The sequence below is a fragment of the Euprymna scolopes genome, chromosome 7 (assembly GCF_053919585.1).
Source record: "Euprymna scolopes isolate OS-2025 chromosome 7, ASM5391958v1, whole genome shotgun sequence".
NCBI lineage: Eukaryota > Metazoa > Mollusca > Cephalopoda > Sepiida > Sepiolidae > Euprymna > Euprymna scolopes.
In genome coordinates, this window is record NC_136488.1 from 153,258,980 (window position 1) to 153,272,149 (window position 13,170).

The window sequence follows — 13,170 nt, forward strand, 5'->3', positions numbered from 1 at the left end:
TTTTATTTCCAATCAGGAGCATCTCATTGCCATACCTCGTGGTCACCTTGCAGGCATATAAAGAAACAGGGCAGCCATTTTTCTTTCTTTCTTCTTCATTATGAACACGAGGTAAGCCACACAAAAACGCGGTCGGTCGTTCGGTCTTATTTCTTTTTTTCTTCATTTACACAACACTTATCACCGTACTTTTGACTTCTCGTTTGCTGTGACGTTATATTAAACTTTTCCTTTTTTTTTTTCTCTCCTTTCTTTCACGCTATATCATCTACCCACTAAGACTTTCAACATGCATGTTCCCTTTATCATTTTCACTATTACTTATTACCACTGACATTTATCTCCTTGCAACGCTGTATTTCTTTACAAGAGACTTAAAATCCAAACGCAGGTTATATTAGAGCTAAACCTCCAAGATGAACATTTGAGATTACAATCTCTGATGGGGAGTGTCATATTTTGCAAAAGGACCTTTTTTATTGGGGACATATTTTACTTGTTACCGTACTTTTGACTTCTCGTTTGCTGTGACGTTATCTTAAACTTTCCCTTTTTTTTTTTTTTTCCTTTCTTTCACGCTATATCTCTATTTAAGGAACTTTAGGTATTGTTTTGGTTAATTTTATAGAAAAATAACTGTTTATCGATTCTCGTCAACGAGACTTCAGCCACTTGTTGGCGGGCCTTTCGAATCCGCGATCTTTCAGTTCGGCTTCTAGCACGAAAGCACGTGTTGATTTCTCGCTCCTCATGCCGCTAACATAACTGGGTAGGATTTAAGTTTTTCTTTGTATTGTTTAAACTGAATTTACTCTTCTTCTACTACTCATAGAATAATGTGCTTTCATGTAATAAGCAATTTATTTAGACTGACGTTATTCTTATTGGGGCAATATTTGAAGTATGCTAAATTCCTTTAGCATTTCGGTTCTCTATATTTGTTGGCTAGGTCGAGTGCCCTCATTGGGAAAGTGGTTTTCCCCCCCGCATTGAACCGACAAGTTCTCCCTCATAGGAGTTAGTAGTAAAAAGATTAGTTAGTTTCCCGTAAAAGTTAGAATGGTCCGGAAAATATATCCCCATACTAAAATCTAATATATATATATTTTTTCTCATGTGGGAAAAGTAGAAAACAACCGAATACATGTCAACTTATGTCACGGTAACATATATTGAGCGAATTTCTAACAGTATTTTGTCTAGTTTATTATTTATAATACCTTTTCCCAGGGTACCTCTCCGAGAGACAGTCGGCTGCCATTTTGAATTTTCCAATACATCGGTAAACATTGCATGTTTTTCGAGCTGAATAAACATGTTAAATTGAATAAAAACACGTGAATTATATCCAGTTAGGTAGAAAAGTAACTTATCTTGCCTTTGATAACATTTATTTGTTCTATATTTGTTTTTTGACAACTTTTTCGAATCTGTGTACAGTAATACAAACCCAAAATTCTAATATATATATATATATTTTTTTTTTTCTTTCAGCTAAATTTCTCAATGTATTCATGAATACTCATCTAAAATAATTACTTAAAAAATCATAGAGGTTGAGAGAGGAATAACAATGTTCAATTATAAATTTACCCAGATTAGATTACTTAAAAGCGTTGAAATTACGAAAATTACTGATTTATAATTTAGATTTATTTTGTGCTATTACAATTGCGATTCCTCAAAGCAAACGACGTATTTTCATGTTTTCGATATTGCGATTTAAAATAAAAAAAATATTATCCTAGCATATTTCACCCTCTGAACACTTAGTAATTTCATATTTATTCATAATAGATTAAGTCTTGAACTAAAACAGTTCAAAAAAAATAAAATGAACAAGAAAATGCGAGATTTTATTTTGCCAATATGTAATAGAATATAGTTTGGCTTCTTTTAGATATTTTGTTTTCACCGGGAGCCGCCATCTTGATTTTTTTAATACATACTACAATAGCTGTTTTTTGTTTGTTTGTTTTTTGTACGCAAAATTCAAATTTTCCAATGTCTCTTTATTATATCAACAAAGTAATCCCCACCTCTTTTACATTTTTAATAATTTTCGTCTTGAGTTGACGGTCGATTAGGATTTTCAAGTTAAATTCAATTTTTACGATATCTTGTTTATTAAACTATGAGATGAAATTACAGAATAGTTTTTTTTTTGTTTTTTTTGTCTCCTCTCCATATTAAGAATGTGTTTCTAAACAATAACGTTATTTTAGCACAGACCGCATTCGCCATAAGTATCAGTTTTTTTTCTTTTTTGTTGAAATGTACCGTTTTTATAGCTAACTTGAATTTTCAAATATATTTTAAAAACAAATACTGAACCAAAAAAAATAGTCTACTAAATGCTAACTATATATTTTATCGAAAAATAAACAAACTAAATTCATTATGTAGCAGATATGGAAATAACTTATTTCCATATTATTTAAAATAATCTAATTCTCAGTGTTTTCGATTTTTTTTAAATTCAACTCCTAAGGCAAGGGAAATAACTCGAGAGGATTATAAATGCATTAGTTGTAACTATGGCAATCGAAGTTGCTACCAATGTCGGAAGAGAAAAGATGCAATGGATAACTCTTTCTCGCAAAATAATCTATAAAGTTGAACTATAGAACAAAAAGAAATCCCAACTCATTTATTTAACAATATTTGTTTTTAGAGTAGTTGCCACCGAAAGGTTTGTGTGAATAAGTGAGGGAGGGGAATAATTTAGATTAAAGGCTTGTTAGAAGTTTTTATTAGGAACTTGGGAATTCTTATTTTGAACCCAAGAATCTATACAGAATTTCAAACTGAGCCCGTTATTTATAAACTAGGGTAGATTGTTCACATTCCATCAGACATGACCAGGTAGTAACAGATGAGGCATTTGTTAATTCTAAGCGACAGTTGAGAATTCAATCTTCACTACAGGCAATAATAAGTAAAAATAACAAAGATTAACACTTCTACTCCCTCATGAATGACGAATTGAGAAAAGGAGGAAGTTTCATGGGAATATTAAATTCAAAAGCGGTTCCCAGTCGCATGTATATCCTCATCAGGGGAGACGATGTTAAGTTTTTGTAGCTCTTGTAGGGAGGTATCAAAGTCCTCCTACATATAGCGCCTGGTATTCCCAAGTGATCACCCAACGACAAAGACTATCTGATCATCCTATGGATGATGCAGGTCTCGCACTGGGAGTTTAAAGTGAAAATGGTTTATGTAGAGCCAGCCTTACTCTCGTTTCAACCAGCCCGATCCAGCGGCAGGACAGAGTTGAGATAGCTGGAGGCCAAGTGGGATGGAGGAGCTGCAGAAAGTGTCAATGTCCTACATACAGCGCCTGGTGTTCTCAAATGATCACCCATCTGGTACTAATTAGACTTAACCTTGCTTACATCAACCGAAATATTGTGGAGATGAGAATAGTAATCAAAATAATAGATATTCTTTAATTGTATTCAGTATTTTAAAGTTTATGTCAAATTTTGTGCAATTACATCTATATTATATTTATTTTAGTCACTGTCTGTTCCACTTTTTCTTGGAAACTACTGTGCCAATCTGACTGAAATTCTGTATGGACTTTTGTTATAATAAAGATACAGCAAACTAATAGTACACAGTCAATGCACAGTTAAGGAATTATAGTGCCTAGTATTTAGTGCAAAAATGAGCACAAATTTAACCATATTCAACCATCAATTGTGCATAAACCACTTATTCTAAATCAACAGGCTAAAAAGTCCATATCTAACAGTTTGGGAGGATATAATTATCATCATAAGTAGTAGTATATTATTAGTATATGCATTATGACCCCCCCACACACACACACTCAAATCTGAGGTTTGTTTTTAGAACAAGCAACAATAGCATACATGTTGAAACTAATATCATTTATAGCTCATTTCATAAAAATGCAAATTTTTTTTAAATGCAACATAGCATCTATTTTTTAACAAAAGAAACGCTGTATAAGATAGAATTTATAAGAAAAAGGCATGGACATAGTTGGCATGGAAGCTGTCTCAAAAGATAATAGATACTCTCTGTAAAGGTAACTGCACATGAAATTGTGAGGCAATAGTTGCAAAATCTAACCTCACCTCTTCTGAATCGACACTGCTTGGGTCGAGTGTCAACGAGAAGTCGAGGACAATACAAAGAGAGCACATACAGCACCAAATGGTCACCCATTTTAGTACTGACCACGCTCCATGTTGCTTAACTTTGAACTAACGGGAACTGGGGTGTCAACGTGATTATCATCGTTAATGATTATAATATTTCTTTTATAGCATTTTTTTCTGGCATTTAAAGTTGATTTAGACTGATTTGGCTGTGGCAAAGCCAAATCTGATCTCAGATTTGTTCTATCGCATCGCATTTCTATGCAATCAATATACCACATTTTCATGCATTTTGAAAAAATGTGACAATGATACATGTTCATTCACATAGTTCTAAGGCAGCAAATTTAGGACTGCAAACCCCTTGAGGACTTGCTAACAATTATAAAGCCAGAAATTATCTTTGTTTTTCTTTCAGCCAATTGTCATGACAGTAAAGAAGATGGCATTGCAGTAAGACACCACGAAAAAATATTCTGCTCGGTGTGACTCTTTAGTATTGATTTCTTTCACTATACACCTGACAAGTATGCTTGTGTGTTGATTCCACACAAACTAACAAATGTTTGGCTCTTTTACAATGATCAACAAATAGACAGAATCGAATAACTAAAGTATTAATACAAGAATGTCTATAAATAATCTTATCTTTCATTTGAAATTTAGAATTTATCATAATGCTTATAAATTACATCTGTTATGGATATATCATTTTTTCAAGAGACAAATCAAAAATATGGATTAGAATTTTATATTCAGTCTCCAGTTTATCAGCATGATATAGAGAAAGAACACTTTCTCACGTTTTATCAGTTTTTTTTTTTTTTTTCTACACCAATAAATTTGTCAGTTTCACTCGACTGCAGAATCACATTTCCGATTTTGGCAATATTGAAATTATGGCAGCATCTTGAATTTTCAAAGAATATTAAACCATTTTCCTTTCATTTGAAAATATTTTTGACTGCCCTAAAATTGTTGAAAATAAAACTTATCACAATAAAATTGTCTGCATCTGATGAATAGCTTGAGAAAAGGGATAAAATTCAATGCAACTTTTTTAAAAAGTCACAAAGAGGCAACACAGAAACTTTTCCATAATCTGTATAGTTTGTTTGTTTTTTTTGTAAAAATAAACGTTTTGTATGATAAAAATACTTTGTCCTTTTTTTTTGTATTTTTTTATTTAATTGCGCATGAATATATCTTCCTTTTAGCGAAAAATGTTATTTTTATACATTCTTCTTCTAAAATTCCTTTGGTTTATTTCATATATTTTGGATTACTATGATTAAACATTCAAAATTTCAAGTTATAATTTCTTTTTTATTTAACTGTGCATGAATTCATTATCTTTTTCAGTTAAAAATTCATTATTTTTTCCTGAAATTGTCTTTTCATAGCAATGTATTCAAAGAATATAAAATAATTATCCTAGATGGTTGATATGCCGCAAACCAAACCTTATAATCAGCACATATAATCTTCCTCTGAGGTTATCAGAAGTAAACCCAAGTTTTACATTATACATCCATCATATTCACTTATTTCTATTTATGCAACACACTTCCTCGGACCCCATTAATCAGATTTCACTTTCATATATCATGACTATGTGCACATGCATGATAAACTCTTCACTTGATTGACCGTGGTAATGCTTTGCTAGTTAGTAATGACAGAAGTTTTCTTACTCTATCCACTCCTAATTCTTTCAATCACACTAACATCTGCTCTGTGTTCTAATGATATCACAAAAGTAATAAAACGTTTCAACAAACTTAACTTCACCACACACACTTATTGGCTTTTGAGTTCTCATCCATCTTCATTCGCTTACACTTCTTGCGCACGAAAGCTGGTTATTCCTTTGAATTACTAGTAATTCTGCTACACTTGTCTGCCCAATGCATAAAAGTATCACAACAGATTGAATTGCATCTGACTCCTTTTTAACAAACTGGAGTAGTTTTTCTTTTCTTTTTTCTTTTTTTTACAGCGGAAAAACATGCTTTTATGAGAGCACGTTGAAATCAGCCATTATGGATTTTTTTTTTTTTTTTTTACATAGGCATCAAGGCTAAGAGGTCACTCGAGGATACGGGTTTAATCATTTATCCTTTTACGCGGGAAAAAAACTTTCTGACCACGAGAGTAAAGATCTGATGTTTAAATGTTTCATTGCATTTTAAACTTACTTTAAAATGTTTACAGACAACACCCACAAGATTGTAAGTATTTTGGTTATTTCATTTTTACTATGTTTTAATATGAATATCTAAATTAACAATTAGTAATTTAAAACATGCATTTACACGCATGTGTTTTTTTTTTAAATTTATTTTAACATACGCAGGTTTCGTTTGTTGGTTTTGGTCATTTTTTTTTTTATTTTTTTTTTTTTTTTTTTTTTTTTATTATTCGTTCGTCCGATCATTTTGTTTTAGGGTGAATACCTTGAAAAGGACGTTCTGATTTCTGTTTACATTTTAAAATGAATCAAAAAAATAAAAGAACTTTTAATTACATGACATATTTTGGGCCTTCGTAATTTTCGTGTTTACAAAATGTAGTTTATTGCATTCTGCGAACGCCAGAATCACTCGGTTTTGGACTAATTAATTTATGTTTTGTACAAACAACGTGTTTTTTTTTTTAGATTTAATTCAATATCTTAGAACTTTACTAATTATCTTTGAAATAGACCCAGAAAACTAATATTTATCTTTTAAAGGATTTTTTACAATGAATTTATTTAACTTCAAAATTTAGCTGAATTGGGTAGCTAGCGGTGAAAACATTTTCATAACTTTTTTTTTTTTTTCCCATGTGTACAAATATTTTTTCCTTTTGGAAATTAAGTTTAGTCCTTAATCTTTCAAATACAATCAAAAAGTAGTCGACAACCTCCAAAAAAATCGGCTTTCAAAACTAGCTCATCCATTTTTGCCCATAACTAAATAATATACTTTCTAAAATTTGTTTCATTTTTCTGTTAAATAGTTATAAATATACATAAAAAAAAATGTATATTTTGTTCGTTTATTTTATTTAATCAAGTGCTTACTTTCAATATTAAAATATTTTTTATATTAAATACATTGTTTTATTTTAAAACTAACAATTCGAAATACACATCTGGAAATCACCACGGGGAGATAACTCCAGTTAAAGCGCCGACACTACATCCCATCTTTAATACTAGTTTTTTTCCTAAAAATCGAACCTTTTGCTCTGTATCAATAGTTTTTTCGCTGTAAATAAGAAATTACTTGATGATATTAAGTGGAATTTTTTTTCGGAGGACTTCCTTCCATAACAGAAACGTACAATATAACCTGTTTTCGATATTTTCATTTTTTAATGTCTTAATTAAACTGTATAAGTACTAAGAAAAAAAGAGGCAAAATTGCTCATTTATTTTTAATCTTTTTATAAATAGATATTTATTTTTAATAAAATATTGGCACTTGATGACGAGTGTGGACCTTGCACAAACATTGGTCTATTTAGCCATGAAAAGTTGCTTTTTTAGGCGAAAAAAATATTTTTAAAAAAGCCAAAGAAAATGTCAAATTGATTTTAAACTCCAATAATCGAGCGTGTTTTGTTTTGACTTTTTTCTTTGAGTGAATTTCATTCATACTTTATTTTGTGCTTGTTTTCATTTCATTTTAAATTTATTATTTTATTCCAAATTTATTTTATTACATTTTAAATTCATTACTTTATTTTTTATACTAAATATTTTTTTTGTACATTTATAATAAAAATACTTACGCAACTATTTGAGTGGACAAAGGACTTTGATTCTTCTCATAATTTCCTCAAAGAACGAAAAATACTTGCCTTTACGATGCAATGTAGGGGTTGTTATCAGGAGATGACTCAAAATCTTGTGACACAAAAATTTTTCGCTGCAAAATTCATAAGAGTCAGAAGACATCCATTAAAAAAGGATCTTTTTTTTTTTTAACTTTACAAGAATTTATAAAAAATTGTGTATGTCTGGTCTAGACAGATCACTGGTGTTGTTGCTGCTGTCTATGAGAATTAAATGTGACTACCATTTATCAATGGTATCAATACCTCAGAGACGTCACGAGCCATCATATGGTGTCGAACCCATGTCATTTAGTACACGTAACAATTTGGAGTTTAAAATTAATTTGGCATTTTCTTTGGATTGGGGGGGGGGGGGGGGCTAAAAAAGTTTTTTTGTGGTGAAATAGACCAATGCTTACGCAGGGTCCACACTCGTCATCAAGTGCCAAAATATTTTATAACAAAAAAATATTTATGTTGAAATGTTTGTTAAATAATGCTTTTATTTTTAATGTTTTTAGAAATGGATATTTAGTTCGTATTTAGAATTCAACCTAATAATTAAAAAAAATACTGAAAAATCTTTGATGTATTCGTCATGGACTGGAAAACGTCATATTCCCAAATTCATGTAAATTGATCAAGTAGTTTCATTTTGATAAAGAAAAATATTTTATAACGATTAATGTGAAATATTTTTTAAGTCTTTAAACTCTTCAACTTTATAAAATGTTACAATTTTTATAAACTTGAATTTCTTTTGTATATAATTTAACAATAATTATTTTTTATACCTACAGACACTATTGTTTAATGCTTATGCAATCATCAGCGTAGGTTGTGACAATTCCTGCCGGTCATGAGATACGAACCTCGCCACAAAGTTAGTTATTCCACAGACAGTAGCCATCCTTAAGTATTCTTGAAGGGGCTTACATATAATTATATATTTTTTTTTTTTACTATAATAATTAAATCAACCGCGAGAAATAACACTGAATTTAAACATTTTAAATATTTTTAATGTCAATCACAGTGAGCTAATTATTATACGATGATATATATTACAAGTGTTTGTCAAGTTAGTTTTAAATGAAACCCTCGGGGAAAAAAAAAAAAAAAAAGAATCTAACTCTTCGGTTGATATCATTTGTTAAATGTTAAAAGTTTATTTTATACTTTTACATGTTTAATGCTTATGTGACTTCGTTTTATTCTTGAAATGATGTCACAAACAAAAATTCTTACTATTAGAGTATAAGTGCTGACATATTTTAACAAAACCTATTTTTCTTTGCAGAAATTGTATTTTTCTGACCTAGTAGGCAAAATATTACCACAAGATTTCCGCAATATATGTACCACATTTGTTGCTGAGGAGTACATTGAAAATGGTACTTCTCAACTTATGGCATCTAGAATGGTAAGCTATTTTGAGAATTTTATGAATTAAAAATGTCATTTTTTGTTTGTTTTTAAGAAATATATTGATAACATTTCTTTTATTTGAAAATTTTAATATATTTACCTCTTTTTATTATTCATTCCCATTAGGCTGCTACGGAGGTGAGCGCACTACTTATGAATTGTAAATTCAATATTGAAAGCTTGGAGAATGTTATAAACAGGATTCAAATATTACGCAATATAACTAACCGAATGCACCAGGAAAAGACTCTTCCGTTAGTTCCAATAATGCAGAAAGTGACACGTCAACTGACCGGTTTGTTATCCTTCATTATTAGTTTTTCTTTTTGTTTTTTTTTTGAGGGGGTAATTTTTGTCTATCTTGCTTTAAATATGTTTGTAAATAGCTAGAAATCAGTATTTTTTTTCTCTTATTGAAAGAAAAATATCATGTGACTTTACAATAACAAGATATTTAACAAAAAAATTAAAAACAAAATTTACTCTACATATTCTGGCACAAACTAGCTTCCATTAAAAATTTTTTTTTTTTTTTTTTTTCAACAAAAGTAAAAATATTGATATTTCATTATTCAAAAATAAATGCTGTCATCCAATATAATTATTATGGAAGCCATATTTTATTGTTTACTCAATAATAGGTCTGTTTTCATTTTTTTTTTTTTTTTTTTAAATTATTATATACTTCTAATTTTATGTAATACCTATGAATTCTTATTAATTGCATAAGATGATTTTTGTTATAAAATTAAAACTAGGGTGAATTTTGAACAAGAATCAAAATATTTACTTTTTAAGTTTTTAAGAATGTACTATTACTTATCAAAACTTATTGTCTTCTATTGCAGGTATTGAATTGTATTTAAGACTGGAATGTTATTTATTAACCGAAAAAGAGCTACGAGAAAACCATTTCCCCCGTCCTGATGGTACAGGAAATACAAAATTCTATCATTCTGAAAGAACAAACGATGAGTATTTTGCCAGTAAATATCAAAACATTTTTCTATAAATTTTCTTTGGTTTTCAGTGATTAGTTTATGATATGAAAATAAACACCCCTTTCTCCTTTTTTTTTTTCTCACAAGATGATGCAAGACGTTGTGTTCGCTGTTCCAACACATTTGAAAATATTTGCTCCTATCACTGGGCAAAATTGGCCACAAAACAATGTAAGTCTTTGTTTTTATACTTTTCTCTTTCAACATATAATACTAGCCGTGTTTACCCAACATCGTTCAGGTGTATATCTAAAGTATTTAAAGAAAATTCATTGAAAATATAATTGTTTACATTTATTTCATTCAAATTAATTTTGAATGCATACTATTCATAATGAATTGTAGATAACAATTTTATCATGGTTAGAATAATTGATATTTATTTTTAATGGTGACCATTCTAATTTTTATACAATTTATGTTGGAAATTTATGTATCCTTAATTTTAATGCATAAAATCTTTGTTTTTTCCAGGTGGAAATAGTTTTGAGAAGCATTATAAATGTTGCAATGGAAAAGTTAACTCCATAGGATGTACAGTTGCTCCAGTAAGTAAACATTTTGATTCTTGTTCAAAATTTTGCCTATGTTAAAAAATATACAAAGGACTATATTTGTTTTACATAACCATGCCAGAAAGAGAATAGCATATCCCAAAAATCACTAATTGTGTTAGTAGATTTATTTTAAAACAAAAAATTATATTTTATGGCTAGCTAAGGAATAAATATCTTGCGATGCCATTTTAAAAACAGTCAAGAAAAAAACAAAATAACTTAACATAATTCAAACTTGCGAGATTTTTGTTGTAATGCCTACAAATTCCCATTAATCGGTTAATAAAATTTGATTTATAAAAACAATACTATTTGATGAATTTATGTGATTATTAGAATAAAATATTTTCTTTCTGTCACAGGTATGTAGAGGGAATTCTGGACAAATGCAATATTTTTATTTAATGCATATTGTATAGTTGTAAATAATTATTTTTATTGATTTGTTGTTGTAATTTTATCATTGTTTTAATTTATAATTTTAATTGTGATTATTTACTAATTCCTTTTAGTTTTTTTTTTTTTTATAAAGTATAAATTAACTTATTTGCTAAATTTCTATGCTTAATGGTAATTGCATTCCCACTTTATTTTCAGTATCATGTTCATCACAATAATAAATTTGACACATCAGGATACAAAAACACAGTTTTCTATCCAATGTCACATATGCATCTGCAGGTTTTTTCTCTGGATTGTGAGCTGGTAAGTTATTTTTTTAAATCTTGTCTCACCATAACACAATCTTTCCCCCCAAAATTTTGTACCTAGCTTTGAGTAAATCAGCAACTTTTATTCAATTAATTGCATTCAATAACATAAAACTGCATTGTAAATTGATAAACCAAACCTCAAACCTATTTGTGCTTTGTGATCATATTAAAAGGAGTATAGTCATCCCATTTGAAATAATTGCCTATCTAAAAAGTTCAGCAAGTTTTTTGTATCAGACTTGAAATTCATAACTTTTTCTTCTCCACTATTTAACAGATCTATACTGCAGCTGGCATGGAAGTTGCTCAAGTAACGCTCATCAATCCGGAATGTGATGTTGTTTATGAAACGTTCGTCAAGCCAGATAATCAAATATTGGATTATAATACGCGGTAATTACCTTCAGCTAATTTGTTTTTGTTATTCTTTCATTTATAAATATCATGGACATGAAAAATATATGGACTCTTAATTTCAACGTATTTGAAATATCATTCATCGAAATAATTGAAAGATTTGCATATGAATATGACAGTGTATTTTACCACACAAAATATTTTAAGCACTAATATGGTTAAAAAGTGTATTAACCCTGCCCCCTCATGTTCATTAGATTAAAATGGGTTTTAGCTGATATTATGTAAATCTGACACTCCAATCAAAAGGTTATAATTTTTTGTAAATGTGTACATTTTTTTTTCTTTTAGATTTAGTGGAATTCAAGAATCAGATCTAAAAAACGTAACTACATCGTTGAGAGATGTACAGGATCAACTTTTACGGTATATCTCCGCACATACGATCCTTGTTGGACATAGTTTAGAATGCGATTTGAGGTCCCTTAAGGTAAGCATTGAGAAATTATAGTCTAATTAAGAACCTTTTTTACATCCTCCTACAAAGTACACATTGTAAATTAAGCTTTCTTTTCCTTTTTAAAACAAGAATTTATTTTGAATGGATTAATTTAAAGCAGAGGAGGCATTCTTTCTATTCATGCATTGTTAAATGTGATTCCTTGAATCTTTTAGCATTGATTTAATACTTTTTATTTTTCTTTAGATCGTCCACAGTAACGTGGTTGATACGTCAGTTCTGTACGCACGCTTGTCGGGAAACTCGTATAAGACAGGACTGAAAAAATTGGCACAAGATCATCTCCAAATGAAAATCCAGGATAATCGTAAGTATATTCAACACTGTATTTATTGCATTCAAAACTTTCAATATATGAAGATTTGCTAAGAATGTTAAAGCCATAAATGACTCTATTCAATAGTTTAAATGCTTGAAAATTCTTTAAAACTTTTTAAGGGTCACAATGTAATCCCTTGTCTTGGTTTTGTTTTTCAGCCGATGGTCATGACAGTAAAGAAGATGCCATTGCAGCAATGAAATTAGTCCATCATCAACTGAAGCAGGAAGCCATAAAAAATTATTATACTCCATGTAAATTAAGAAGGAGACTTGAGGAAATTCTATCACTTATCAATTACTAAAGTATTAATAGAT

At 29.6% G+C, this 13,170-nt stretch overlaps 2 protein-coding genes and 2 long non-coding RNA genes across 5 annotated transcripts in view; 3 read left to right on the plus strand and 1 right to left on the minus strand.

Annotated features, from left to right (window-relative positions):
* LOC145280195 (uncharacterized) overlaps positions 1 to 10,777 on the plus strand; it is a 44,030-nt gene extending 33,253 nt beyond the window's left edge. Inside the window, exons 1-4 of one of the 2 annotated variants that reach the window (XM_080131961.1) lie at positions 6,231 to 6,364; positions 9,259 to 9,381; positions 9,513 to 9,681; positions 10,235 to 10,777. In XM_080131961.1, coding sequence (XP_079988087.1) covers positions 6,338 to 6,364; positions 9,259 to 9,381; positions 9,513 to 9,681; positions 10,235 to 10,398 — 483 coding nt within the window. In that variant the 5' untranslated portion in view covers positions 6,231 to 6,337 and the 3' untranslated portion in view covers positions 10,399 to 10,777. Of the gene's footprint in view, positions 1 to 6,230; positions 6,365 to 9,258; positions 9,682 to 10,234 lie in introns of those variants that run through there. The other variant, XR_013868569.1, reaches the window with a different exon arrangement.
* LOC145280211 (uncharacterized) overlaps positions 1 to 13,170 on the minus strand; it is a 65,933-nt gene that overhangs the window by 33,010 nt on the left and 19,753 nt on the right. The window lies entirely within an intron of this gene.
* Positions 10,862 to 11,731, plus strand: LOC145280210 (uncharacterized). Its single transcript, XR_013868578.1, has 2 exons — positions 10,862 to 10,935; positions 11,542 to 11,731. It is a non-coding gene; the product is annotated as an uncharacterized LOC145280210 (long non-coding RNA).
* LOC145280206 (putative exonuclease GOR) lies at positions 11,872 to 12,911 on the plus strand. The gene is made up of 2 exons (XM_080131985.1): positions 11,872 to 12,050; positions 12,366 to 12,911. The coding sequence occupies exons 1-2, from the start codon at positions 11,953 to 11,955 to the stop codon at positions 12,523 to 12,525; spliced, it is 258 nt and encodes an 85-aa protein (XP_079988111.1). The 5' UTR covers positions 11,872 to 11,952; the 3' UTR covers positions 12,526 to 12,911.